Consider the following 24,746-nt stretch of genomic DNA (forward strand, 5'->3'; position numbering starts at 1 on the left):
AACAACCCTCCTTCAACTCACTCTACTCGAAAACCGATTTATCAACTAACAAAACTTGATGCATTCTTCGAAGTGAACGTATGTGCTAGATGTGGCTACAGGTGCATCACAGCATTAGAACAAGATGTGGGGTTAGTGTGATGTGATTGGAAGTCACAAGAGTCACCTTATCTTTTGTAACAGATATTTGGTGTAACTCAGTATAAAATAATACAACTCTATTAACGTCAGTGTGTCAGTGGGATAACATGTCTATTATACACTGTTTTACTGTATATTATTGTGTATTATATGAACTTTTTATTAATTTCAGCTTTACTTTTACTCACAATGAAACTTGAGATAAAATAATAGCAAATAAATAATAAATTGTGGATAAAACTGAAGGCCTTTGAGAGATCCAGCGTTTCTCAATTACATATTTTGCCGACATTCATTTCCATGAACATCATTTGACATCATAATGGTCTGTCATTCATTCCTAGTGAAAATACTTGAGCATCTTGTTAAAGTAACACAGAGGAATGCATTGCAATAGTATACGATCACAGTTTTCCCTCAGATCTAATGTTCATTTTAGCTCCCATCCAATGCAAAGACTATGGCTATTGTATCACTGTTATCCCGTTCAGCTCGAGCAAACCATCACCAGCATAGATCAGATATATGATTAAGGTAGCCATGGTAATATACTGATCTTACCTTTAAACAAGAGTCGTAAAAATACCAGAATTTAAGTCTGGAAAAGAAAGGAGTAAATAAGGACAGAAGAAGGATAAAAGGTGAGTAGAAGGAGTGGAAACATCGGAAGATAAGGAAAGGAAGAGACAAGGAAGGAAGGTGTGGAACGAGCTAGTAGGTCATTACTTTCTCTCTGTGGTGAGTAATGAGATTCCAGTGTCCTGGCCAGTATTTTTAGGATGCTCTACATGTCCACTGAGACGCGCAAGTCGCCAAGGTGACCTGTTTTCACCATGATCGACTATGTAACCCAGAGTGGCTGCTGTTTAGGAGTGAAAAAAGGCAGAAAAAAGGAATATCCTTTCCCTTGAAGGTTGCGAATTTGGCACAGTTCATGTCCTCATGTCCTTTAGCATGGCATCTTCAAGTTTAAAACTTAAAAAAAAAAAAAAAAAAAGACCCCCCCCCCCCCCCCCCCGATTGTTCTTGTTTGAGTGAATGCACATGCTGATATACTGGATTCACCTAAGGCAAAAGGGATTGTGAGTAAGTGTGGAAAGTGTTCTTTGAGTTCCCACTCCACAGCTCATGTCCACAGTGCTGCAGAGTTACCGGTGTAAGAAGAGAAGGAAGTGTAGGGGGTTCCTGTTGGAAGAAAGCACTGAATGGTGAGGGTGGTTTTCCTTTCTCCCTCAACTCTGTTTCTTGTTCTAAGTGAGCCAGCTGACTCAGGATGTGTCCCCTTCACGTTGCTCTCCTCCTTTTTCTCTGGGGATCTCTCAAGGGGATATGTTGAGCAGTTTGGTAGATTTATTGGGGTAATTGATGGCCAGGCTGATGGCAGCAATATTCTTCAGAGCCTGCACAATGTAAAAAAAAATAAAATAAATAAATAAATAAAGTGGATCAGCACATGAATTAAATTCCGAAGAATAGGTGCGGGGAGTAGAAATAGTAGTAGAAATGGCTGCCTGATATAGTGATGCAATTATACAAGGAGCCATGAGAAATCTGAAACTTCCACCCACACTGTGGTTTGCATGTAACATGATGATAAACAAGAAACCTGATGGTAACCAGTAAGATTTTTGAGTAGCAGCATTTACTTTAATCGGACCCATTTTCTGTACCAATACATTCTTCTGGTTAAGTTTCAATCTACAACTTTACTGTTTTGATCAGCCGCTGACTTTGGCAATGCTGTGCCAGATACTGGCGTACAAGTGTCATAAGAACCAAGACATATCATATACAACACATCAAATTCTATTTCAAGGGTCTCTAAGACAGCTTGAAGAAAATGTAGTTTTTGGTGGCTTTACAGCATTTTCCTTCTGTCTGAATGTGAACTTCAGCTATTTCACCCTGTCTCCCAAGTCTCAATCTGACAGGTAACTGCTCAACAGAACCACCTACAATGTTTTTTTAATTAATCAATCAATCAGGCTTTATTTGTATGGCACTTTTCATACAAAGAAAATGTAGCACAAAGTGCTTTATACAATAAATAAATAAATAAATAAATAAAAATGCCAAGAGGCATTTTTTCACAGCCTCACATCCTCTGCTTCTCTTAACTGCCTTCATCCTCCTCTGCTGTATTACTGGGTCCTCAGTAGAAAGGACGCAGTGGCTTGCTCTACCACGAATATTAATGGACTGCGATTACCAAATACATTAGTCCAGAGCGTGGCCCACACACATTCAAAACAAGAGGAGAGGGTGCCGAGGGATCTGCTGGGTGTCAACAGCTTGGTGATTCACTACTAAAAGGAACTCCAGCCGTGAGCTGACTCATAGAGACTGAAGTCTGTTCAGTCAGTGGGACTGTGTGGCTAACACAGAGAGTTACATAACAGTTCAGGGTGCACAGACAGCTTCTCTAATCTGCCATCATCAGCATCAGGAAACGATTCACAACTGAAAACATCAAAGAAAACTGAGAGTCTGGCGGCTAAAGTAAGAATTAGACTTTAGAAACATGTCAACAGCTGTCATGCAAAGACAAAAAAGTCTTACCATCGCAGTGTGATTGAGGAGCTGCTCGTCAGTGGTCATGGCTAACAAGTACTCCTGGAGAATGCCCTGTGTCTGTAAAACACACAAAATGTTGGTAATTAATGTGTGTTCTGCACCATTACATACATACATACGTCACAGGCCAGAAACCTGTCCCAAAATGAAGGAACTTCCCAAGACAAACTATCCTAAGAGGTTACATAAGAGAAGCATTCAGTTCAATAACCACTCTTCACCTCTATCTCAGCATCAAATTAAACTATGGAATGTTGGAAAAGTCATTCAGAATTATAAACTAAAGAGTGCTTCTACTAAAGCCCTACGGGAGAGACATATCTTGGGTTACATAAGTACAAGGACTTGAGCAACAGATATAAGACTACACAGAGGCTAAATGGGCTGAGAATGGCCAAATGGAGCTTTTACAGTGCTGGAGACAAAGTCCAGAGCACTGGTCCACCATTCATCTCACAGCACGTCAAATGTTTATGCTGGGGAAACATCCTAGAATGATTTGTACAGTCAATAGTGCATGACATACTATTTTGATTCCTAAATATAGCTTTCACTTCCTGGAGCAGATACGGCCAAGAACTCCACTTGTATACAAAGAATGAGGACAACTAAAACGTTTTAAATGAGCTGGTTGCAGGCTCAGACCAAATATGGCCTCAGAGGAGCCCATGACGTGTCTTGCTTAGATTCCCACAATTTTATAATAGTGTCAACATGTATTTGATGTAGATAATGGATCCGTACAGCTGATGGTTGTTCTCTGATATGTACACTTCAATTTGGGATAGACAGTGTTTCAAAAAACTTGACTTTGCCCTATGTTAACCTCTGAACATTCATGGTTTATTAATAATTAAAGATGGTTTTAAAGACATTTCACTGGTGTTGTTCAACTGAGCGCTACTCTTTGAAATATTATCTAGGTGCAAAGTCCGCTGACCCTATTTGACCAACAAACACACTCACACTCTTCACTCTCTTATGTTGAAAATGCTGGCAAAATACAGACAGCAGAAGTGAATGAGTTATCTTTTTTTAAAACAACCACTGTGACTGTGAAAACACTACAAAAATCCAATTGATGCAGCTCTCATTTATCTCTGCTACATCCTTCATTTCAGACTACCTCAAACTGCGGTTGAGGAGTTGGGGGTGACGGCTGTGTGAATGACAGATGATCCTCTGCTGGATGGAGGCGCTAAGACGAGTCACACTCACCATCATGTTTCCATCATAACACAACCTTACAGTGACCATGAAGGGCAACCCAGACAAAACTCCTGAATACTGCTACTGCCCCCTGGTGTTTGTCCACATGTGCTGCTCCACCTGAGCCCTTCATTCTCCCGAAAAGGCAGTGTGACAAGTGAAGTGATATCATTTCATTGTCAGATCTGAAGCCTCAGGCTTCACTGACCAGGCCAGAATGGTAGAGGAGAGGTGGCCGTTTTCTGGGAATGTCTGGTTCAATGGCATCTACAGATGGGAAACTCCTGGCTGATGGCGTACTCATAATTCTTTAGACGTCTCTTAATTAATAATTCAAGACAATTGAGATAGAGAGAGTGTGCATACACATCACAAAATGAATAGCATCTCTTGCTCTCCTGAGCAGTCTGCAGGAGGGAGCTTGTGTGGAACTGTGGTGTCTAGCAGATGGCAAGGCTGGGCATTGGCCCTGAGCCCAGCACTGAACAGGTGGGTTGAGGGAAAAACATGCTCATCTTACAGAGAGACACATATATATATATATATATATATAAACAGAGTGAGAGAAGGGGAAAGACAAGAAGATGACGAAATGCTAAGTATATTATTACCATTACTTTTAAAGTACCTAAAATTTAGATATATCTCAATAAAAAAATAATTAAAAAAAACATGCATGGCCAAGTCTGTCCTGAAGAAAAGCGACTTACTAAAATGGTTTCTACACAATAAGCATTATTTGATCTCCTTAGCATACAATCTACAAAGTCAATAAAGCTGTCATCACAGCAGAAACAACAAACACAAGGAACAAATAGTTAAAATGTAACCTCACCACATCTCTACCTTTAACAACAATGGCCATGCAATACCAGCCTGAATATTTATACTGAATGGGGGTGTTTTTGCATCACTCACAATGGCACGGGCCTCTGCTATGAAGAAGAGTTCAGTGAGGGCTCTGTGAAGAGGCAGCAGCACAGTGATACTAGTGGGATCCTGGCTCAGGCTGTTTTCCATAGACATAAAGAGCTGCCACAGAGGTCGCAGCAGCGTCAGCTCACAGGCTCTGGAACACAAACAAATCAACAGTAAATCACTCTATCTGCATGGTGTCTGCTTTGCAATGGTCTGAGATATTCTGTGATTTTATACTGATATTAATTAAAATATCACATAAAACATGGCTGTGTATAATAATGTATAATAATGGCTGCCTGATATAGTTTTTCACAAAAATTCAACATTTTATTTTACACATTCTGCCCGTCTGAAAAACCCAAAACTTCACAAGTTGTATAACCAGACACATAGCAGGTCTCCCACAACAATAAAAACTTTAAACTATTGTTGGCCTCTGTGTCTCACAATCAAATTTAAATATGAATTGTGGATTCACAGTCTGCGTGAGCACTTTCTTCCCTAAATGTGTCTCATCATGATCATGTGGTGGCTGAGTCAGTTTGCACATATGCAAACTCCTGAGCACGTACTTGACCTCAGTTCCGTGGTGGTTACCGGGGACATTAATGAATGCCTTTATGCAAACCGTGTGAGGACGTGCAACCCTACACCTTTTCACAAGACACACTGCTGTGCTGAATGTGTGCACTGAGCATTCTCAATAAAGTTAGAATTACTTTTTACCAGATGGATGGCAGTTGTGTATTGCACTGAGTCTGTTTGTGAGTATGACTTTAGTTGTCTACAAACCCAACATGTTTAAATGTGTTTCACAGAAAATGTGTAAGAAGCATGGGCAAGAATGAGAAGGAATCAGAAATGCACAAACACGCCTGGACTTACGTCTGGGACTGACACTGCAGCAGACGGAGCAACAAGTGAATGGCTTTGAGTCTCTGGTTTCCAGTCTGGCGACATGCCACGCCCACCTGCCACTCCCAGATGTCAGCAAGTGGCAGTTGACTGAGCACTTGTTCATCTGCCAACATTTGCTTCAGTATCTCAAAACCTTTTCAGAAATGAGAGTGCAAGGAGTTTGAAACATGATAGTTTAATTTGCAATGTATTAATTAGCCTTCCAAGTATGTCTAATGTATCCAACGCAAAGTACCTGTCTGAAAACGTCCCCTGTGGCCTCCTGTAACAGTGAACTTGTAGCCCCACTCTGTGTTGCTCATGTCGGACATAAACCTGTAGTACAGAGTATCACCTGAAAGAAACCCAAAGGACACGTTGTTAAACACAACTTCAACATAAACTTAACAACAAACTATCTCAAATGCACATGCAAATGCACTTAGAGCACAGAGGAAACTATTTTTAAAAACTATCCTTACCAGGGATCTCAAAATCAGACCATTTCTGAGGAGATCCACTGAAGTTGTGGACATCCTGGAGGAAATCAGTGCTACTTGACATGATGAGTTCATCACAGCCTTCCTCTGTGTAGCAGCGGGAGTCAAATTTTACGGACAGGTAGATGGCCCCTGGGATGTGCACCTTGTCCTAAAGAGAGATGGGATGGACACAACAAAGTTTTCAAATTGCATCAGAAAAGCATCTAGGAATAAATGAGTTTAAAAAAGCAGAACGTAATAGGAAACATAGCCCTCAGCTTCAGCTGCACTAATAGCCAGCTTTATAGTTAGCTTTATCATTTTAGCTACACAGGGTACATTTTGTGACCAACTCAGACGCAGACACTAGCATGATAAACATGGGACCACTGAACTAAAAATAGCATCAAAACAGTTGTGTTTGTAGTGACGATAAACGATAAAACTGTTTACTCACCTCAAAGTTGGTGTTGTTATCATAAGGATGTTTGGACTCTCTGACTTGAACAGCCATACCTGGCTCTTCCATGAATTGGCAAGCAGTGAGAGACAGACTGCGCAGCATACTCTCGCTGCATCCTTTCAACACCCTCTGGAGAATCTGGTTTTTAATGGAAAATCACAATCACATTATTCCACAAAACACCTAATGCACCATATATTCATACCACATTTTGTACTCTGAAGACAGTTTTCAATTATAAATGGAAACAAAACACCAATCCACATTCTTCTCCCTTTTGCCCACCTTTTCCCAGAGTGGCCTCTCCTCCAGCTGCATTAGCATGTCCAGGATGTAAGCCATGTGTGAGGCTCCGCTGAGTTCCAGGGCCTCTTCGCTAAGCGCTGCCTCTGCGGGCCAGTCGGCCAGAAGCGACGCCAGCACATGGCGTGCATACAGTGTAGCGATGGCCTGGTTGACCTTCACCAAGTATTGACGAACTGCCCGATTACTGCGCACATCAAGTTCTTTGTGCAAGAGAGCTGAGCTTTTGCTCCGTCTCTGTTTGGCATAACTGAGCTGTAAGTCGCTTTCTGAATTGGTGATGAGCTTCTGGGCCACAACGTTGATTTCCTCTGTGGCCTTCTCACAGTGACTGGGTTTAGACTGTGGGAGGAGAGCAATAGTTGGGATTGATAAGAACACTGACAATAGAAAACACATAATCATAACATAGCACTGTTACTCATGTCAGCATTAATAATGTTTCAAGCAGACATGTTTAAGTTATTTTTTGGCATCTTAAATCTTAAACGTTATGTGTAATGTTGGTAAGACATAATGAAACTGGATTTTTTAGGACACATTTTGAACAACTCACCATGCAAGACACCACAATCATATCAGTGTCCACGGCCTTAGTATTCCTCTCCTCAGAGCGTGGCCGCCTGGTGGGTTGCCACTTCTGGGCTAGCGTACGGATTGTCTCATCTGTTTTTATCTCTTCTCCATCAAATCTGAAAGTAACAAACAGCCACAGCATATAAGAAAAGTGACATTAGAATGTAAACCATTACATTTACCATGGTGGATCATATCAAGAAAGTGAAATAAGGAAACATTCCTGAAGCCGACCTCTTTTGCACCTCCAAGAAGAAGGAGTCTGTTCTCTTCATCTGCAGCTCATACATGGCTCGCAGGATGGGTAGAGGGGCATTTAAGGCATCGTGGGTGATCTAAAGCAGAAAAATAAAAGGATAATATATGATTGCATCATACTGTATTTTGCCGATGATCAGTAATCAGACAAGTATCTCTCATCACCTGGAAGCAAATCTTTGTTTCTTCATCGAGACCCTCTAAAGGGTCGGGCTTGTTGACATCAGTGTCGTCAGCACAGCAACTCGAGTGGTCTGAGTCGTGCTCCTTGTCCTGTTCTCTCTGGTCTCGCTCAGGGTCCTGGGCCATTGAATGGATCTCTCTCTTGGAGGAGTATAGCATGATGGAGAGAATCTCCAGATCTCGCAGCAACCATAGCTTGCTAAAGCCAGTCCCCTTGCTGCATTTCCTCACCAACAACTGGGTCAACCCTGACTGTTGGATGGCCTCCTGTGCTTGTTCCACTCCATGTTTCTACACAAAAACATCATGGAATGAGAAAAATACCACTAGACAGACAGACGTATCCAAAGAAACCAGTGTGATGTATTTCTAAGTAGTACAAAACCTGCACTCTTAATAAAAACTACGTTGATGAAAATATTCTTTATCTAATGTGGCCCAGTGGCCCTGGGTGCTTGTAGATTCTTGGTAAGAGCAGATACCTTGAGTGTGTTGTAGAGGCCTTTAAGAGCCAATGACAGGACCCAGGAAGCCTCCACAGCATCAGGAGAACCATTCTCCTGGTTTGTCTGCAGTAGGTGGCTGATAATAGAGGTGAAATTGCTCAGGTAGCGACTGAGCATCGTCTTTGGGCAGCCCTGGCCCTCTGACTGCCCTGGGAGACCTGATGTGGTGGAATCCTGAGACTGAATGAGCTGGTAGTCCTTCACTATGAAAGAGAGAAAACACACAGATGATTCATAAAATGTTTATTTCTCAACACTGGCAACACTGTACTGGTGCTACTACTGCACTAACCTGTTTTCCTCTTGCGTGTCTTAACATCCACCACTGCTGCATGGTTCTTTTCTGTGAAGTGTTTGAGCAAGATCATGCTGTGCTGTTCATTAGCGTTGTCTATGAACACCGTCTGAGTACCCACGCACAGCACCTGACAGACATAAACACAGACGTCACCGCTGGGTTTACATAGTCAAGAAGCACACTCAGATCAGTGTAATCTGTTGCAGTGCACAAGCCTAAACAGAACTCTACCTACCTCAGGGAAGCCCACCAGCACCAGAAGGGTGAAGAGGTTGGTGCGTTTGAGAGTCTGTGGTAGCTGTTGAATGCAGTGGTCAGTGAAGGCAGCGATGACTGTGCTCCACTCAGCACAAGTGTTCAGACTGTGTAAAATATCTGCCACTGTGCATGCCCAATCCAAACCGATACGACTGCAAATTACAATAAAACAATAAAAGTTGTCAATAGCATGCAAATGACTGTAAACAACAAATGAGTTTCTAAGAAACAAGATGGTACCAAGAAGGTAAAGGACACCCATGGCCTGTGTTGTAGCTTACTTATATAACATTTTGTGTCATTAACATTATTATAAATAGTATCTGACATGAAAATCCAGTGACAACATAAGCCACATGTATTCAGCTTGCTAACTTTAATAGTGTACAAACTACACAATGTTGCTTCAACAATGTAGATAATGATAAAAAAGGACAAACAAATATCCAGACACATATTAAAGACAGGCATAAACTTGTATGTGATTAATTTTCAAGTTCCCTTTAATTTTCATCAGGGTAGGAAAATATCTCTGTTCTGGATAGGCTGAAATTCAAGAAGAACCTAACAAGTTACGACTTGTCCTAGAAGCAATGTGTAAATGTGTCATCGAGAGTACAGATCAGTAAATTACAATAATAAGAAATATTTTGGTTTCATGAGGTCTTCCTTCTTTTACCTGTCTAAACAGACGGCCCCGAGACTGAAAAGCAACTGGACGGTCTTCCAGCCCTGTGTGTCTGAACAGGCTGCCTCCGTTTGTGTCAGCAACTCGTATTTGTCAGCCAGGGCCTCTGTTACAGCAGCATCAGCCTCCATCGCAGGGATCCGGAGCAGCAGCTGACCCAGGAGTCCCAGGGTGAGGTGGTAGGTCTCATTCAGAGAGCCGGCATTAGAAATGACCGCCCTGAAAAGCTGGGGCAGGATGGAGCGCAGACTGGGCAGAGACAATGTGATGCCCTGAGGATGCAAACAAAGCAATATAAGTGTTAGGATAAAACATTAATGCTGATACAATACTGTTAGGAATAGTGACAATTTCTGCAAAATGAGTGAGTGTGGAATAATGTAGCATCAACAGGACCTCCAAACTGTTACAGTCAGGCTAGTAGTAGTAGTAGTAGTAGTAGTAGTAGTAGTAGGCTAATCAAGCTAAGGCAATCAGCTGTTTTCTGTACCTTTGTGTGTAATGGACAGACATGAGAGTGGTATCGGCGTTCTAATATAACTCTATTTGAATTACCAAACTATTTCGTCAATGTTATATGTTACACAGAAAATGATATATAGTTACATAGAAAAAAAAAAGGTCTTTCACATACTGGTTTGGCTGGTGGTAGCATTGCTGCTAGCAGTCCCAGGATCCTCTCTCTGGAGCACTCTGAAAACACATGCTCCTGAAGAGGCACCGGTGGCAGCCTCTCATGTGTCTCCTTGATGACAACAGATGCTGGGGAGTTGTCTGCTCCTGGTCCAGACTCTGAATCTGACAACAGTAAAAAAACATAAAGGGTTAATCCACAGCTATGTGACAATCAAAACCACTAACAACAACAGAAGAATTGCAACATTCAGCTTGATGGAGTTGTCCTCAGCACTTACGTCGGGCCACAGGAGAGAGGGGGTCTTCACTGGACACAGAAGGAGTCTGGCTGAGGCTGGGGGAGTCTAGAGTGTCTTGAGTAACCAGTTTCTTTTTGTCTCCTTCTGCAGTGCTGATAGGGAATGGCACTTCTGGATGAGCAAGGGGAGGAGAGTTCACCTCCTTTGTCTTTTTCTCCTTTCCTGATGGTTTACTCTGGTGGTGAGAGGATATCAAATGTTAAAATACAAAAATACTGGGGTTTAATAACCTTCATTATACACCTATTTACAGACAATTTCAACTTCATACGATTTTATGAGTTCTGTTTCTCACCTTGTCCTTGGGAGATGATGGGGAGCAGATTGCTGCGGTGCTGCCAGGGAGCGAGGACGTATCAGTGGCTGTACTGAGTTCCTGAGAGGACTCAGGAGAGACTGGACACAGTTCACTGTCAGAAGCGGAGTCATTGGAGGACAGCAGAGCAAGCAAGGCTGAAGAACGCAGACCTATGTGGAGGACAGAACAAGATGATTTGCCATATAAGGGAAAAAACATAAAGACTATGGGAAATATGCTTTCCTACTGAGAAAAAAAATTATTGTCTCTGATGTCTGTATGCTGAATATGAAGCTGGAGGGGACATGTGATTACCTTTAGGATAAAGATTGGGCGGAAGAAACAACTAGCCTGGCTCTGTGCAAACCAATTCCTTTAAAAATTGAACTGTGGTTTGAATTTACCTTTTCCAGTCTGCCCCTTGAGCAAGCAGTCGGTGATGAGTTGTGAGCAGCGTGTCTGAAGAGCCGAGGCCTGGTCCAGAGTGTTGCTGTCCAAAGACTCTCCATCGATCTGCTTCTCACTGCTCAGTTCTGACGTGTACAAGGCCAAAGCAGCAAACAGCAGCCAGGAGTAGTTATGGATGTACGGCTGGATTAGGCGGTGGCGGTCACTGATTCGTATAGTCACCATGGGGTACACTGTGATCCGATGTGTGGGCAAGTGACTAGAGAAGAATATTGAAAAATGATTACAGGAGCAATCTGGTTTTTTGCAAAGTACAAATAAATAAATGTGCTTTAATAGGATAAAATTGAACTTGAAATGTGTCACCTGTCAGGATACTTCTTTGCATTGTAACAACCAAAGCACAGGTCAAAGTCTTCACACACGTTGCAGTTGATCCTGCTGCCTACAATGAGCCCTTGGCAATGGTCGCAGGCGTATTCCATGTTCACCATCTCATGATCGTCCTCATGGCCTTCAGGCTTGGCACCACCTGGTTGCAGAGCAAACATCCACATTTAGTCTGACTCCTACAATGAATCGAATTTCCCTAAACTCTGGACTAACTGTTCCTCCTGTGGCGTAGTGTGTGAGCTCACTGAGGAAGCAGGTCTTGCAGAGGTCCATGTCCATGCACTGCAGACATCGGTAGCGATGCCAAGGTGCCATCCTCTCACAGCCGTCGCAGGAGATCACAACGTTGAGCAGGTCACAGTAGCGTGCAATGAACATGTGCATCTGTGGAAAGGACCAGATAAATTATTTGAGTGTTATTATCACCTGACTTTCTCACCTGTGCTTGGCAGATTTTTGCAAATTCCTGTTTTTATTTGCTCATAAACCTTTACTTCCCTATTGATAAGAAACCTAAATAACATATAACAATATTACCCGTTTCACTTTTACGTGGCACAGGAGTCTCAGTTTTTAAAGTGTAACCTGCGGAACTAATCTGGTCAATTTCCACAGTCGAGATGCTGGGGGAAAGTCAAATTAAACTGGGTGCCATTGGTTTACTCAGTTGCACTCAGTTGTTTGCTAATGACAACTGAACATCTTTTACGGACCTTTCTCCTGTCCTCCATGGAGTCCTCTTCATCGATTTTGTCATACCACTTCTCAAACATCCCATCCATACACTCATCCATCCACTCCTGGTTCTTCTTGTAGTCTGTGATTTCGTCGTCCTCTGTCCACTGACTGAAGATGAAAGAAAACATCTAATTCACCATCTTGTAAGAGACTGGAAAATGCAATAACGAAGCATGTGGCGTTTGTGTAAAAATTATAAAAGTATTACGCAATTATCAATACAATAGGAAAGGTGACATTTTTCTCGTTTTCTGAGATGGCTGATATTACCTTATGGCAATGTCATGAACACTGATGTTTTCCTGGGACATGCTGAGCAGGAGCTCGGGAAGCTTGATGCTCAGGAAGAGAGGAAGGTCATGTACTTCCCAGCTCATGTCTAGAAGGTGCAACAAGCAGGTCTGCACACATGACAGGGCTGGTAGCAGAGCTCTGAAAAACATTGATGAGGATCAGGTTACTGTGCACACACTTTAACATTAATCACAGCCCCAAACATTTTTTTTACTTAAATGTTTTGTAGGTGAGAGTAAACAAAGTGGGTTCGAAGAAAAGAACTTACTTCTCATTAAGGCTACTGAAGCCCTGTACTGCCTCCACTAGCATGAGCACCAATTTATGGTAGGAACGCCTCACCTCCTCTCCGAGGTTTTGCCCACTGTCTGACAGCTGAGAAAAATAACTAAAAAGTACAAAGAAAAATAACATGTTAGCACCGAACACTTGTATGTTTGCAAGTATTGCAAATGAGACAGAAAACTCTAATTGTGTCATCAATAATAGAGGTCTATGAAATCAATCGACTATACTATACTGTCATTCCAATTTGGAAAAGCATTGTTCTAAACTTGATGATGAAAGTGCATTATGGAAGTGCATGTAAGAATCATTGTTTTGATAATTAAAATATACAATAACTAGAAATTATTTTAAATTTATTTTCCCCCTGCAGCATCATACTTAGCAATTCTTCCTCTTACACTACATTTCTGGAATACAGATATACCTGGTGAAGTCTTTCTGGCATGCCAGCAGCTCCTGTAAGAACAGAATGCACGGGGCTTGGAAGAGGTGTGGCCGTCCCAGGGAATGTAAACACTGCTGAACCATCTCCAGCACCTTGCACACACTCAGAGCCTGGGCTTTGTTCAGGGAAAGGCTCTGCAAAATGCTACAGGAAGAAGAATTTGATTACTAAACCGTGCATGTCATGAATAACACCAACACAAAATGGAAATCACATTAACAGGAGTAGATGTCAGTCACCTTGCTGTTGTGAGAGCCTGGTCCTTTATGAAATTCAGGATGTGTTTGAGTATTGGGTAGCGATCCTTGACAGAGGGGGTCATGCGGGGCTCTTCGATAGAGCGGCAGGATAAGAGGCGCAGGCGTGCCCGACTAAATGGAGCTTTACGGGATAAGGCAGATGGTGACGCTGGCTCCCCTGGCTGGGGCGAGAGACTCTCTGTGGAGCCCCTGTGGCCTCGTCTGCCGTGCCCGCAAGTAGAAGGGTTTGGAACTTGAGCACTGGATGGCTGACTCTGTCCTTCACTGGCGTCACAGCCCTCCTCAGACCCTGCAGTTTGAGGTCCCAAAGAGGAGCTTGCCTGAAAGTCCCCCTCTGAGATAGAACTTGAGCGCAAAAGTGGAGCAATGCTGCCCTCTGCAGCTTTGGAAGAGTCACCGCCCTGGCAAGGTACTCCACAAGGAGCAAATCGGAACAGCAAGAGGCTCTTCTCAATGCACATATCAGCTAGGGTGAAACAAAAAACAGACATCAGCACATAAAATGAAAACACAACATTGAAATATTGAAAGACAAAGCTGAGGTTTGGCATTATATTAGCCAGAGTCCTCACCTAGTGTGTCCATGGTAACCTCATCTTGACCCCCTTCCTTCTCATCAGGAACATTCATTTTTCCAACTAGGTATCTTTGCTTCATCTCCAACTGGACACAGGAAAAAAAAAAGACAGCAACAGTATTTTAGAAAGATGATTTGGAGCAAACAATCAACAAAGATAAAATCCTGTCCATTACACTCACCATCCATGTCCTGATGCTATCTGCCAGTGCATACACCTGCACAAACTCTTCACTTAGACAGGACTTGCAGTCTTGGTTCACTACACAAACAAAGACAATACAGAATCGAGAAATCAGTCAAGTTAACGAAGTACCACGATAAAACACACCAAAAATAAGTGAACAAAATGACCGCTGATCATAGCCAAGTATTACCATAAGTCATCAGGGCATGTTTGAGAGCTGGTGTGTGGTATACCATGACTGCCCAAATGGCATTCACAGCCTGGTCTGTCTTTGATCCAGCAGCAATTTCATTCCTCATTGACTGTTTTCTGCACGATTGCATGAGAGTCCTCATCAGCTCTGTTCTGCTGTCTGTCAGTTCCTGGGAAGGGTTCCAACGGGCAAAATCCTCCAGGAAGCACAGTAACTCGTCAAGATTCCATGTACTTGTCTACAACACGGGAAAAAAAGACAAGAAAAAAGAAAACATCAGAACAAATTCTTCCAGCTGAGGTCTTTACGCAACTCAGAGTAATCCTCTGAATGTGACTTGTCCTTAACTGGATTAAGCAGATTTGACTTTACCTGGTCTGTGGTTGTTATAGTTCGACTTTTCTCCCTTGTTTCACTTAACCCGTGTCGCAGGATGGGTTTCCATAGAGGTGAAGACTGAACGTGGGACATTTTACCAGGTGGAAGCTCCTTTACAGTGCGAATTTCTGGACAGAAACACACAAATATCAGCATTTCTGTCTATATTCGAGGGTTTGCATAATGCTCAGGTAATCGTATATGTAGGGAAAACTAAGTCATTTCCAAACTTTTCTCTGGTTAAGGTCACTATGGAAAAAAAAAATAAAATACTCAGACCACGAACAGTCTCACCGTGGGGAGATTTCAATGCCAGGGTTCTGGAAGCAAGACGACCCATCAGCCGAGCAACCAGCAGCTGCAGGTCAGACATCCAAGAAATGGTGATATCTGGCAAACCCAGGGCAGTCACAGTGAACTTGTAACCCCACTCGTTATTGCTGCTGTCAGAGTGGAAGAGGAACTGCAGCTGAGGGCCCGCGTCAAATGTCACCTTCTGAAGGAGCAACAAGATAAACAGATATTTAAAGCAATTAAGCAACAACAGTGTGTAGTATAGAAAGAACTGAGCGGTTCTCCGTTGCCTACCTTTGGCCACTTCTCAGTTCCAACCTTCATGTCATAGCGGACCTTCCCACCTCTAGAGTCTGTGAATTCTAGGTAGTCGTATCTGTAAATATCAAAAGCACAGAGGGTATAAGTATAATGTTACTGGGGAGAAAGAAAAAACATTTGAATATTTTACAGCAGTCACCTCTTCTCTGTCTCACAACGTTCGTCAAACTCCACCTCAAACGAGGTTGCACCTGGGCAGGCGAAAATGCTGGTCTCATGGCGGCTATTCTCGTAGTTGTGAGGTGACTCCATGTTCCAGGTCCTCAGCACCACAGGCTGTTGGGGCTGGTGCCAGCTCTCTTGATCAACCTTACAGTGAAGTGTTATACAGTTAATAACAGTTACTGTCAGAGGTGGAATGTAAGTAATGTATCTAAACACTTTAAGGGAGTATTTCCATTCTATGCTACATCCTTGCTCCGCATTCTTAATTCTTTATTCAGTGCACAAAAAGTATGTGGGTAAAGCACACTGACCTTAGAAAAGATGTCTCCTGTATCACTTGATAGGTTTTTTAGTAGCTCGACCAGAGAGGAGAAGCACTTCAGCAGCACACTGTGGGGGATGTCCAAAGAGCACAGCTCCAAGAGGAAAATCATCTGCAACAAATATTCCACTCCTTCAGCAAACTCCATATTTGTGCATGAAAGCAAGTGAAAGCCGTTGGATGAGAGTGTATTACCAGCTGTCTGAAGACTGTAGCAAGAATGGAGCTGCCCAATTTGTCTGTAATTTCAGCACCGGTGTACTTCTCCAGAAGGGAAGTAAGGACAGTTTTGATATTTCCCAGGAACAGATCCACATCTATTAAAACAAACCATTTAAATCACACTGAAAGGATATCAAAGGTGGATTACAAATAGACAGTGCTTGTGCACAATCATTATACAACTTATTTAGACACTGTTTCATAACATTTGACAGATTGGCACTAAATTGCATGCTTATAAAAACAGACTCTAACCCTGAAAATAGGAAGATAAGTAAGAAGGCCTTTTGTGTCAACAATGCAACACTGTCAATGATTCTCACATTTTAACAGGATATCTCTGGCCAGCTCCATTGCCACAGCTGTGGAAGCTCCTCCTTTGAGCTGCAGGTAGCACCAGGAAAGCAAACTTCCCTGCAGAGCCCAGAACAAGGACAGCAACACTGCCCTGCTGGCTCCACTACTCTCTTCCACCATCATAACCTCACACTGAAAGATGGGAGACAGAAGAAAAGAGAGGAATGTTAGAAAAGTAGATAGAGACATTTGATTTCCAGTCAAAACGTCAAGGGCAAGAGATGACAGCTGATACATGTAAAATAAATGAATGAAACCACTCACCTCTCGTGTTGCCACCAGTAGCAACGTCTCCATGACTGACAGTATTGGGCTGATGTCAAAGTCCGAGGGGGCTCCTTTAGGAGGGAGCAGGAGAAGGCCACTTGGATCTTGGTCACTGTAGCAACAACACAACTGTTAGTGATCCACTGTGCTCAGTGAACATAAGAATATGATGATGTGTTTGTACAGCGTATGTACATTATGCTTACCTGAAGTAATTACAAAGAGACTCAAACGTCACCTTCACTGACTCCGGCTGATCCTCCTCTGTAATATTTTTCTGTAAAAAAAAAAGCACACTATCATGATTCCTCTGATCAATATTATGTTGATGATGCTGCTGGTGGTGATGGTTTTTCTAAACTTACCATCATGTGAAAGAGCTTGTCTCTCCTGATGTGTTTATCAGGAAAGAAAACAGCTGCTCCGTTAAGAATAGCCTTGACTGCTTCCTTGTGCAAAGCCTTTTCTACTAATGTCTCCCCCTCTGTACCATCCACAACTGAAACACAAAAGTCACAAATTTTGAAACAATGACTGACTAATTTATAGAAATTACTTAAAATACGACGCATTTACTTTACAAGAAATGTCACCATATGACCAAATACTGCTCTTATCTATATTAAAGTTGTCAGGGTCTTACTGTGGCAGAGGTGAGTGTAGAGTTCCCACACTGCCCTGACAGCATCATTAAGAGACTCTCCACTGCTGGATGTAGATGGACAAGCTGCTGCCGTGGCACCTTCTTCTGGCCCTTTGCTCTCCTCTGGGCCCCGGGGCTCCAGTGGGTTAGGCAGCATTGGGAAACAGTTCTGCATCAACTGGAGCAGCAGAACTCTGCTCTTCAACACCTCCTCTCCCTCACTGAAGCAAACATACACTTGATTACAGGCAAGATCTTAACATGGATGAATGTTTCTTATTTCCTAACTACTAAGCCTTATCATACTAAATGGCATTTGTTACTGTTCTGCAAATAAAATAGGGTAATTGTAATTGTACTCACATCTCCCTGAGTTTACTATAGAAGCTCCAGAAGAGTTTGAGGCTGAGACCACTGAAGTCCAGAAGATACTTCTGCTTGAAGTGAGAGGCATCCTGCAGAAATGGACAGACTTGACTACTATCTGACAGTGTTTAACAATAAAACAAAAAATATACTATTACAGATGTGACGTATCCATTCACCCATTCAACAGTTCAGCAGTGCCGTTAAAGGAGCGGTTGCATTGTCTCTAAATGGCCACATGGAGGCAGACTAACGCATCATAAATAAATCAATGAACAAGGTGAAAGTGAAAGAAAGTGATGAGTAAAGAGAAAAATGCATAAATAAAGTTAGTTAAACACATTATATAAACTACTTTGGTACAACACAAGACCATAGTTAGTGGTTGCACAAGACTTACAGTCTTAGACCAACAGCCAGTCAAACGGAAATATTACTGATATACAGTGCATTTCTCTTTCTTGACAAAGGATTTTCTCACTTACTGGTAATGATACTACTAACATTATAAATAATAGGGCACATACAGTATGTAGTACCTCTAATATGTAATAAGTAGTTACCATGTCTCGTGTAAGCTGCTGTATGAAAAAGAGTGTCTTGTTTAGCAGACAAAGGCCAGTGACAGCATCACGCTCAAAGCCCTCTCCCTCTGGACGGAGGTCATCCAGGTCTCCTAGCCTCTCTGTCCCAGGGCACAAGTATCCATTGAAGCTGAGGGACTGCACACCAAGGCGCTCAGCTGAGTCCTGCCTGGTGCAGAGGAATTTCACCATCAGGAACTGGGAAGACAAAGAAAGGTGAAAAATGACAGGCGTGGTGACGTGATAATGACAACAAATGTAACAGTTTAAACATTTTGCTTTACAACATTACATTTGTACGCTGTTTTAAGAAGTATTAGAAGGGGTGAGATACAATATACAAAAGTTATATCAAGTTCAAATGATTAATGGGAACAGAGTCACAGGATGTAGTATGTACCTTTGCAACACGACACTGCTGCAGCTTGATCTCAACATCGTTCCAGTCATCCTCCAGTTCAAACCAGCCAATCGGCTCATCCTCACACTGTGATGGAATCCTCACGCTGCAGGTTAAGTGACAGCACGGTGTCAGTCATAAACCACATAAACCACTGAGGCAGACCCCATCACTGCTGAAGGGTATCTTGGACTTCAATGACCAACTAACAGTACTGTACTATTAGTATCTTATTAGATTAGAAGGTTCAAATTTAAGTACATACACTCTTCAATCCTCAGTTCGCTAATCACCAGTCTTATCTTATTACCTGAAAAGCAAAAAGATTTCTTACTTGTCTTGTACAAACTCTTTGTAGTCCTTGTAGTCCCACGTGTCGTACTTTTTAAACCTCTTGAAATGCTTTTCTGCATCAAAAGCCTCATCCTCCTTGTATGCAAACACCAAGCCACATTTTGCTCCAATGGCTCCTTTTCGCACCTTGTCACACAAACCACAGTGTAATTCTTATGTGCTGCCTTGGCAATCAAATTTAATTTCATTACAGTTCTCACTGTAAGGATGGAATCATAAAGACTCTCACTTTGATCTTCATCTGAGTGACCTGGAAGTTGCTCTGGTCCTCTGTTGACAGGATCACGCTGGCTTTTTTCCTGCCGCTTTCTGTGAGAAAACCTGGTGAGGAGCAAGGATTCGGTTAACATTTGAAGCCATGTTCTTAAATTCAAGATTAAGTGTTTAAGTGTTTTTCTCTCAGCTGTACCATCTCCAGTGGACGACTCTGTGAGCATGTTCTCGGGTCCTGATTTCTCCTCTTTGCTCTTTACATCACAGGCCTGTAGGTGCAGCTGGAGGGGCTTTCCTGTAACAAGCCAGTATTTTCAGTGACACCATATTTAATCATTTGATCATTTTCCATAACGTTGGCAATTTCATTCCTATAGTGAGGTCCAGTTATCGCCACACTGAAGTGCAGCGTTGTAACAGAAGTAGCAATTATCCACTGCACAGTCCACTAATGCATCTCCGTCTTGTTGGCTAAGCACTTTGTCTCCTAGGTCCACGGTTTCAAATATCCTCAAGTGAATGAGAGTTGGCCACGTTACCATTGCGATAGAGTAGTCGCAGTCGAACAGAAGCCATGGAGATGATGAGGGAGGAGGCCTTGTACTTGGTCTCCAAATGATCACTGATGCAGGACAGGGCCTGAAGTACTTTTGCTACGCTGCCTCTGGCCAGGGCAAAGGCCAGGAGGGTCAACTCTGCATCAGGACTCACACAGCAACTGCACAGGAGCAAAAAAACAAACGTGAGTTAGCTGAAGTCAACTCATATGACAAATGTCAAATGGGCTAAGTAAGTATGTATGTGTGGTCATAAATGTATCTTCATATATCATACAAATGGTTTACATTTCTTCAAGTCAAATTCTGTGTACTGTGAAAGCATTACTGGTCACTGTAATTGTTCCTCATGTCCACAGTGCCAGCAACCATTTATACATTAGACTCATATTAGTTACAGCTGAACTTTAGATTGCATTTTCCCACTGTGGTGTGTGTGTGGCCCTCTATGCTGTAAATTTAATTAAATCTGGGTTAGGAAGGGGTCTCTTTCTTCGAGTATGGACAGAAGAAATAATTACAGTGACGAAGGACCTGTTCAATGTACAGTACTGTACAATGTACAGTATGTATGTGTGACTTATCTACTGTATTGTTTTTGATCGATCATTGTTTAAAGTAACTCAGATGGAACAGAAATGGTGTGTCATCACCACACTCAATCAATACTTTGATTTTAGCCTGTTTTTCATTGTGATGATGTCAGCTTCATGATCTCAGTGTGCTGATGTAATTCCTGAAGGTCCTTACTCTGCTATCCTGAGGAGAAATCCATCCACCTCCTCCAGGATGTTCAAAGAAAAGAACTTGGGAAACTCGGTGGATGACGGTGTTAGTGACAATGGTGGCATGTGTCGTAAGGCTTTTCTGGAAAGAAGACAACACAAAGAAATCTCAGAACAAATCACTATACTAGAGTTAACCGGATAACAACAAAAACATTGTAATGCTTACAAAGGGTGTCGCAAAATCCTGAGTATTGTATCTTACTGTGTGCTTTGAAGGACAGTCTGAGCCAGTGCAGGGTTTGTCTCCATGGATGCAGTGACCAAGGAGGTGAGGAGAGACAGGTACCAGATGGCCGAAGCATCCGAAACAGATACCTCTTTACTCTTGGTAATCTGATAGCCCAATGTCTTCAAGCCATGAATCCGCGTGTCACATCCATCACTCAGACACCGCTTAATGTTGATTTGGATGTCTGGGATTTGGTGAAGAGATAATGTGATTATCTTACTGATGGAATATGTTATGTGCACAAATTCAAGTCAGTCGCTGAGAAGGACTCTGAGAAGGACTTCAAATATAATTTGATAAAGAGAGACACAAATTAAACAGATCACTTCTACTAATAACAACGGGAAGTTAAACGTAGGCACATCTCACAGTGATCTAGCTGCACATCACTCACGGCTACAAACCACATTATGATTTACAAAATACAGGGCTGTGACTGAAAAAACGCATTGCCCGATTTATCATCATCATTTGAATATCTGCTAATAACTGACTGAGCATGATCAGAGCTGCCTAACGGAGTTGATGCCACGGTGGCTGAAAGAATTATCGGCTGCAATCTGCCTTTTACTGGAGGACATCTCCAGCTCCAGCTCCCCATACCTTAACGGAGGCAAAAACATGATACAAGACTGCTCCCATCCCAGACATGAACTGTTCTTTCTCTCTCCTGCCCTCTGATAGAAGATGCGGGAGCTTGAAGGCATTCACAAACAGGCAAAAAGGTCCAGACCCATCGGCCACTAAGGCTGACAAATCCAAACCTTGTTCTGCAGTCGTAGCGCATTATCTTACCTACTTATTGTGTCCTTACACTATTTTGTTTGCATTTTACATTATTTATTAACCCCTTTTATATTATTTATTGACATCTTATTGACTAACTATCTGACACTCATTTCAGATGAAGAACATCTCTATATTCTTTGTGCAATGACAATAAAAGCTTATTTCTTGAGACAGGAGAAAGTGAGGTTCAGAGTGGCTAAACAGTTCTGTGGTCTATTGGCCTTACATGCGGTCCTTTATGACCAGACACACACAATCCGTTAAATCATATGCTGATGGAAGGTACCACGTGGACCCAAAAGTGATCCATGTAACCACTCAACTAACTACGAATCCAACAAACTGTGCCTTGTCTTCACCAGATAGATGAGATACATAGTTAATCTTCAAGCATCATTGCAGCAGCATAACCCACAGTACATAAATAATCTAAACACCCAACTAAGAGACAAACTGACAGATGGGGACTCACAGGGGTGCGTGATGTTGGCATTCTCCAAGAGAGGTACATAGCCTGTAACATTGCTAGGGATGCGGATGTCTCTGATCTCCTGCAGGGAACGCCGGTTTTTCCCCACAGCAACTGAGACCAGCTGAGGCATATAGCTGTGATCATTAGAAGCCACAGCAATGGCCAGACGTCTCAGAACCACATCTGGTTTCATTTTCAGCCTGGGAACAGAAGAGAGTTGAGTTTCCACCTCGATACTGATAATATCCATGGACCAAAAACTGATTGATTAAGGATCAGACACCATCTGGAAGGCCTTGAGTCACATTTTACCTTATCCAGTGTGAGCGAGCACTGCCGTCCGACTGCCAGAAAGATGCAGTTTCCCCATTTGTCATCTTGTAAATGTCAGAAACATTGGATGAAGCCTCTATTGTGCTGTAGCACTGTGTGACCACCTTGACCTTGTCTACGTCTGGATCACGGTCTAGCTCTGCTCTGTACTGGATATCTAAATCTGAAAGAGACAAACGCAGATGAGAAGGACTTTTACAAAATTGTGACAGATGTACTGCTAAAGAAAACAACAGAAATCTACAGTTGAAAGTTTTATCCAGCACAAGCTAGATCTGGTGCCTACCTTTCTCTTTCTGCAAGATGAACTCCAAGAAGTCCTGGACCACACTTGACCTCATGGTGCAGATACTGTTATAGCCCTCTAAAATAGGGAAAGGGATGGCACTGCTTGGAATGCGATTCCTATGCAAGAACTTGAGGATCTTAGAGGAATGCGCTCCTAATCGGTCTTTAGTCTTGGAGAATATGTCAACAAAACCTGTGAAAACATACAGTATTAATGGTTAACTTGTCTGTCATATGCTGGCCAGTACCTATCCAAATAAGACGGACCTTGTACATCCAAGGTAAGCATATCACACATCATACCTGGGGTAAGGGAGCATGCTTGCAGCTGTCTTATCACGTGACTCAGCTCTCCCTGTAGATTAGCTCCATTGGAGTTCTTCAGAGCTATCAGCATAGTCTCTACATCCACCACTCCATCGCCCTCTGCATCAAACTGTCCAAAAGCCTGAGATAGGGGACACAGACAGTACTTGTGCTGATCCTTTCATATACTGACGCAATCAATCCCACATCTGCGCATCACAAAAACTATAATGACATTACTCTAACAAGGCAAATAATTGGTATTCTTAACATAAAGAGCACACATTTAGCTCCATTAATTTAGTGCTTAGTGATTTTTTTTACTTATGCTTCCTGTCAAAAGTCACCTTTTTAAATAAAAAAGCCAGAGAGTGGGTCCACTACTAGATGCCAATTGGTGTTTGATTTTTGAAGGAACCATCGTGGAATACATTATGTAAAGCACAGCAGTGGTAGTCCATATCTACCCAGTGCAGACTACAGTTCATATTCATTAGTTAACCCATTCATCAGCAAGCTTTGGTTCAACAACAAATGCCAGTCAGACAGATAACAAAGCAGTGCATTCTGTAGCAAGGGGCCAAAGTTGAACACCCAGTGACAATAAACCTGACGAGCACAGGTAGCAGCATTATGGCTGATCAGTCTGACTGAATGCACACAGTTAAGATCACTATAGAGTTTATATGATATTCCTGGCCCTTTCAGGAACTCACAGTTTTACTAATTACTTGCAATAAATGGGCGTGACAATAGCTATCAGCACATACAGACTCCTACCATGGGACAAACACTAGAAAAGACACTTGTGGAAGTCGCGTAAGCTTGATACCTCTTCGCACTCATCCCTCGGGGCATCTCTGCTTTCTAACATCTCGCAAAACTGTTCTACATTGACAGACTCTTCTCCTCGGTTCAACCGGTCCTCCAGCCACCGCATCAAGACTCCCTCATTCCCGGCCAGGACAGACTCGTGAATAGCGACCCCTGAGTCACTAATTCGAGCTGCTGCTTCCCTCAGTTTCACTTGCTCTAATAGGACACCAGGGCTAGGTGGTCCACCGGTGGGTACGGGCTGGTTATTCGATCCCCTTCCGCTTCTCCCAGAACCGGAGCCAACACCGCCTCCGACACCGCCGCCAGTGGCCGCAGAGGCCGGACTGTCTTCCGCGAAACCGGGGCTCTCCGTTTCCATGTCTTCGTCGTCGCCGCTGCCGCCGCCACAGCCGCTCTCGGCGTTCCCCATGTTTGTTTCACCGACCTAGGCCTCCCCTGACAATCTCTGCGAACCACTCGGTGTCAGTTTCGAAACGGCAGTACCGGTC

The 24,746-nt window shown here is 42.8% G+C and overlaps 1 protein-coding gene across 4 annotated transcripts; it reads right to left on the reverse strand.

The window, feature by feature from the left end:
• Positions 1–1,172: 1,172 nt before the first annotated feature.
• On the reverse strand, positions 1,173–24,696 carry zzef1 (zinc finger, ZZ-type with EF hand domain 1). 4 transcript variants are annotated; one of them, XM_084565278.1, is made up of 54 exons: positions 24,254–24,696; positions 23,419–23,563; positions 23,114–23,308; positions 22,807–22,990; positions 22,495–22,694; positions 21,207–21,417; positions 20,967–21,083; positions 20,199–20,377; positions 19,856–19,954; positions 19,676–19,767; positions 19,427–19,572; positions 19,093–19,198; positions 18,672–18,890; positions 18,106–18,197; positions 17,743–17,963; positions 17,465–17,598; positions 17,306–17,376; positions 17,097–17,211; positions 16,799–16,964; positions 16,449–16,570; positions 16,243–16,365; positions 15,906–16,075; positions 15,740–15,821; positions 15,446–15,647; positions 15,146–15,279; positions 14,771–15,011; positions 14,576–14,655; positions 14,389–14,479; positions 13,796–14,282; positions 13,536–13,700; positions 13,092–13,211; positions 12,800–12,961; positions 12,505–12,637; positions 12,037–12,175; positions 11,765–11,930; positions 11,395–11,657; positions 10,988–11,160; positions 10,672–10,867; positions 10,392–10,555; positions 9,749–10,029; positions 9,047–9,221; positions 8,806–8,938; positions 8,490–8,716; positions 7,990–8,298; positions 7,801–7,901; positions 7,547–7,682; positions 6,973–7,332; positions 6,682–6,825; positions 6,225–6,393; positions 5,999–6,097; positions 5,731–5,896; positions 4,843–4,993; positions 2,701–2,772; positions 1,173–1,541 (listed from the first exon to the last, which is right to left on the reverse strand). In XM_084565278.1, exons 1-54 carry the CDS (start codon positions 24,665–24,667, stop codon positions 1,461–1,463), a joined length of 9,123 nt encoding a protein of 3,040 aa, XP_084421404.1. In that variant the 5' UTR covers positions 24,668–24,696; the 3' UTR covers positions 1,173–1,460. The 4 variants fall into 4 exon arrangements, with proteins under 4 accessions (XP_084421404.1, XP_084421402.1, XP_084421403.1 ...); XM_084565276.1 differs by having other exon boundaries at positions 16,799–17,211; XM_084565277.1 differs by lacking the exon at positions 1,173–1,541 and having other exon boundaries at positions 1,956–2,772.
• Between the last annotated feature and the right edge of the window lie 50 nt (positions 24,697–24,746).

This window comes from Chelon labrosus (genome assembly GCF_963514085.1).
Source record: "Chelon labrosus genome assembly, chromosome: 17".
Lineage (NCBI taxonomy): Eukaryota > Metazoa > Chordata > Actinopteri > Mugiliformes > Mugilidae > Chelon > Chelon labrosus.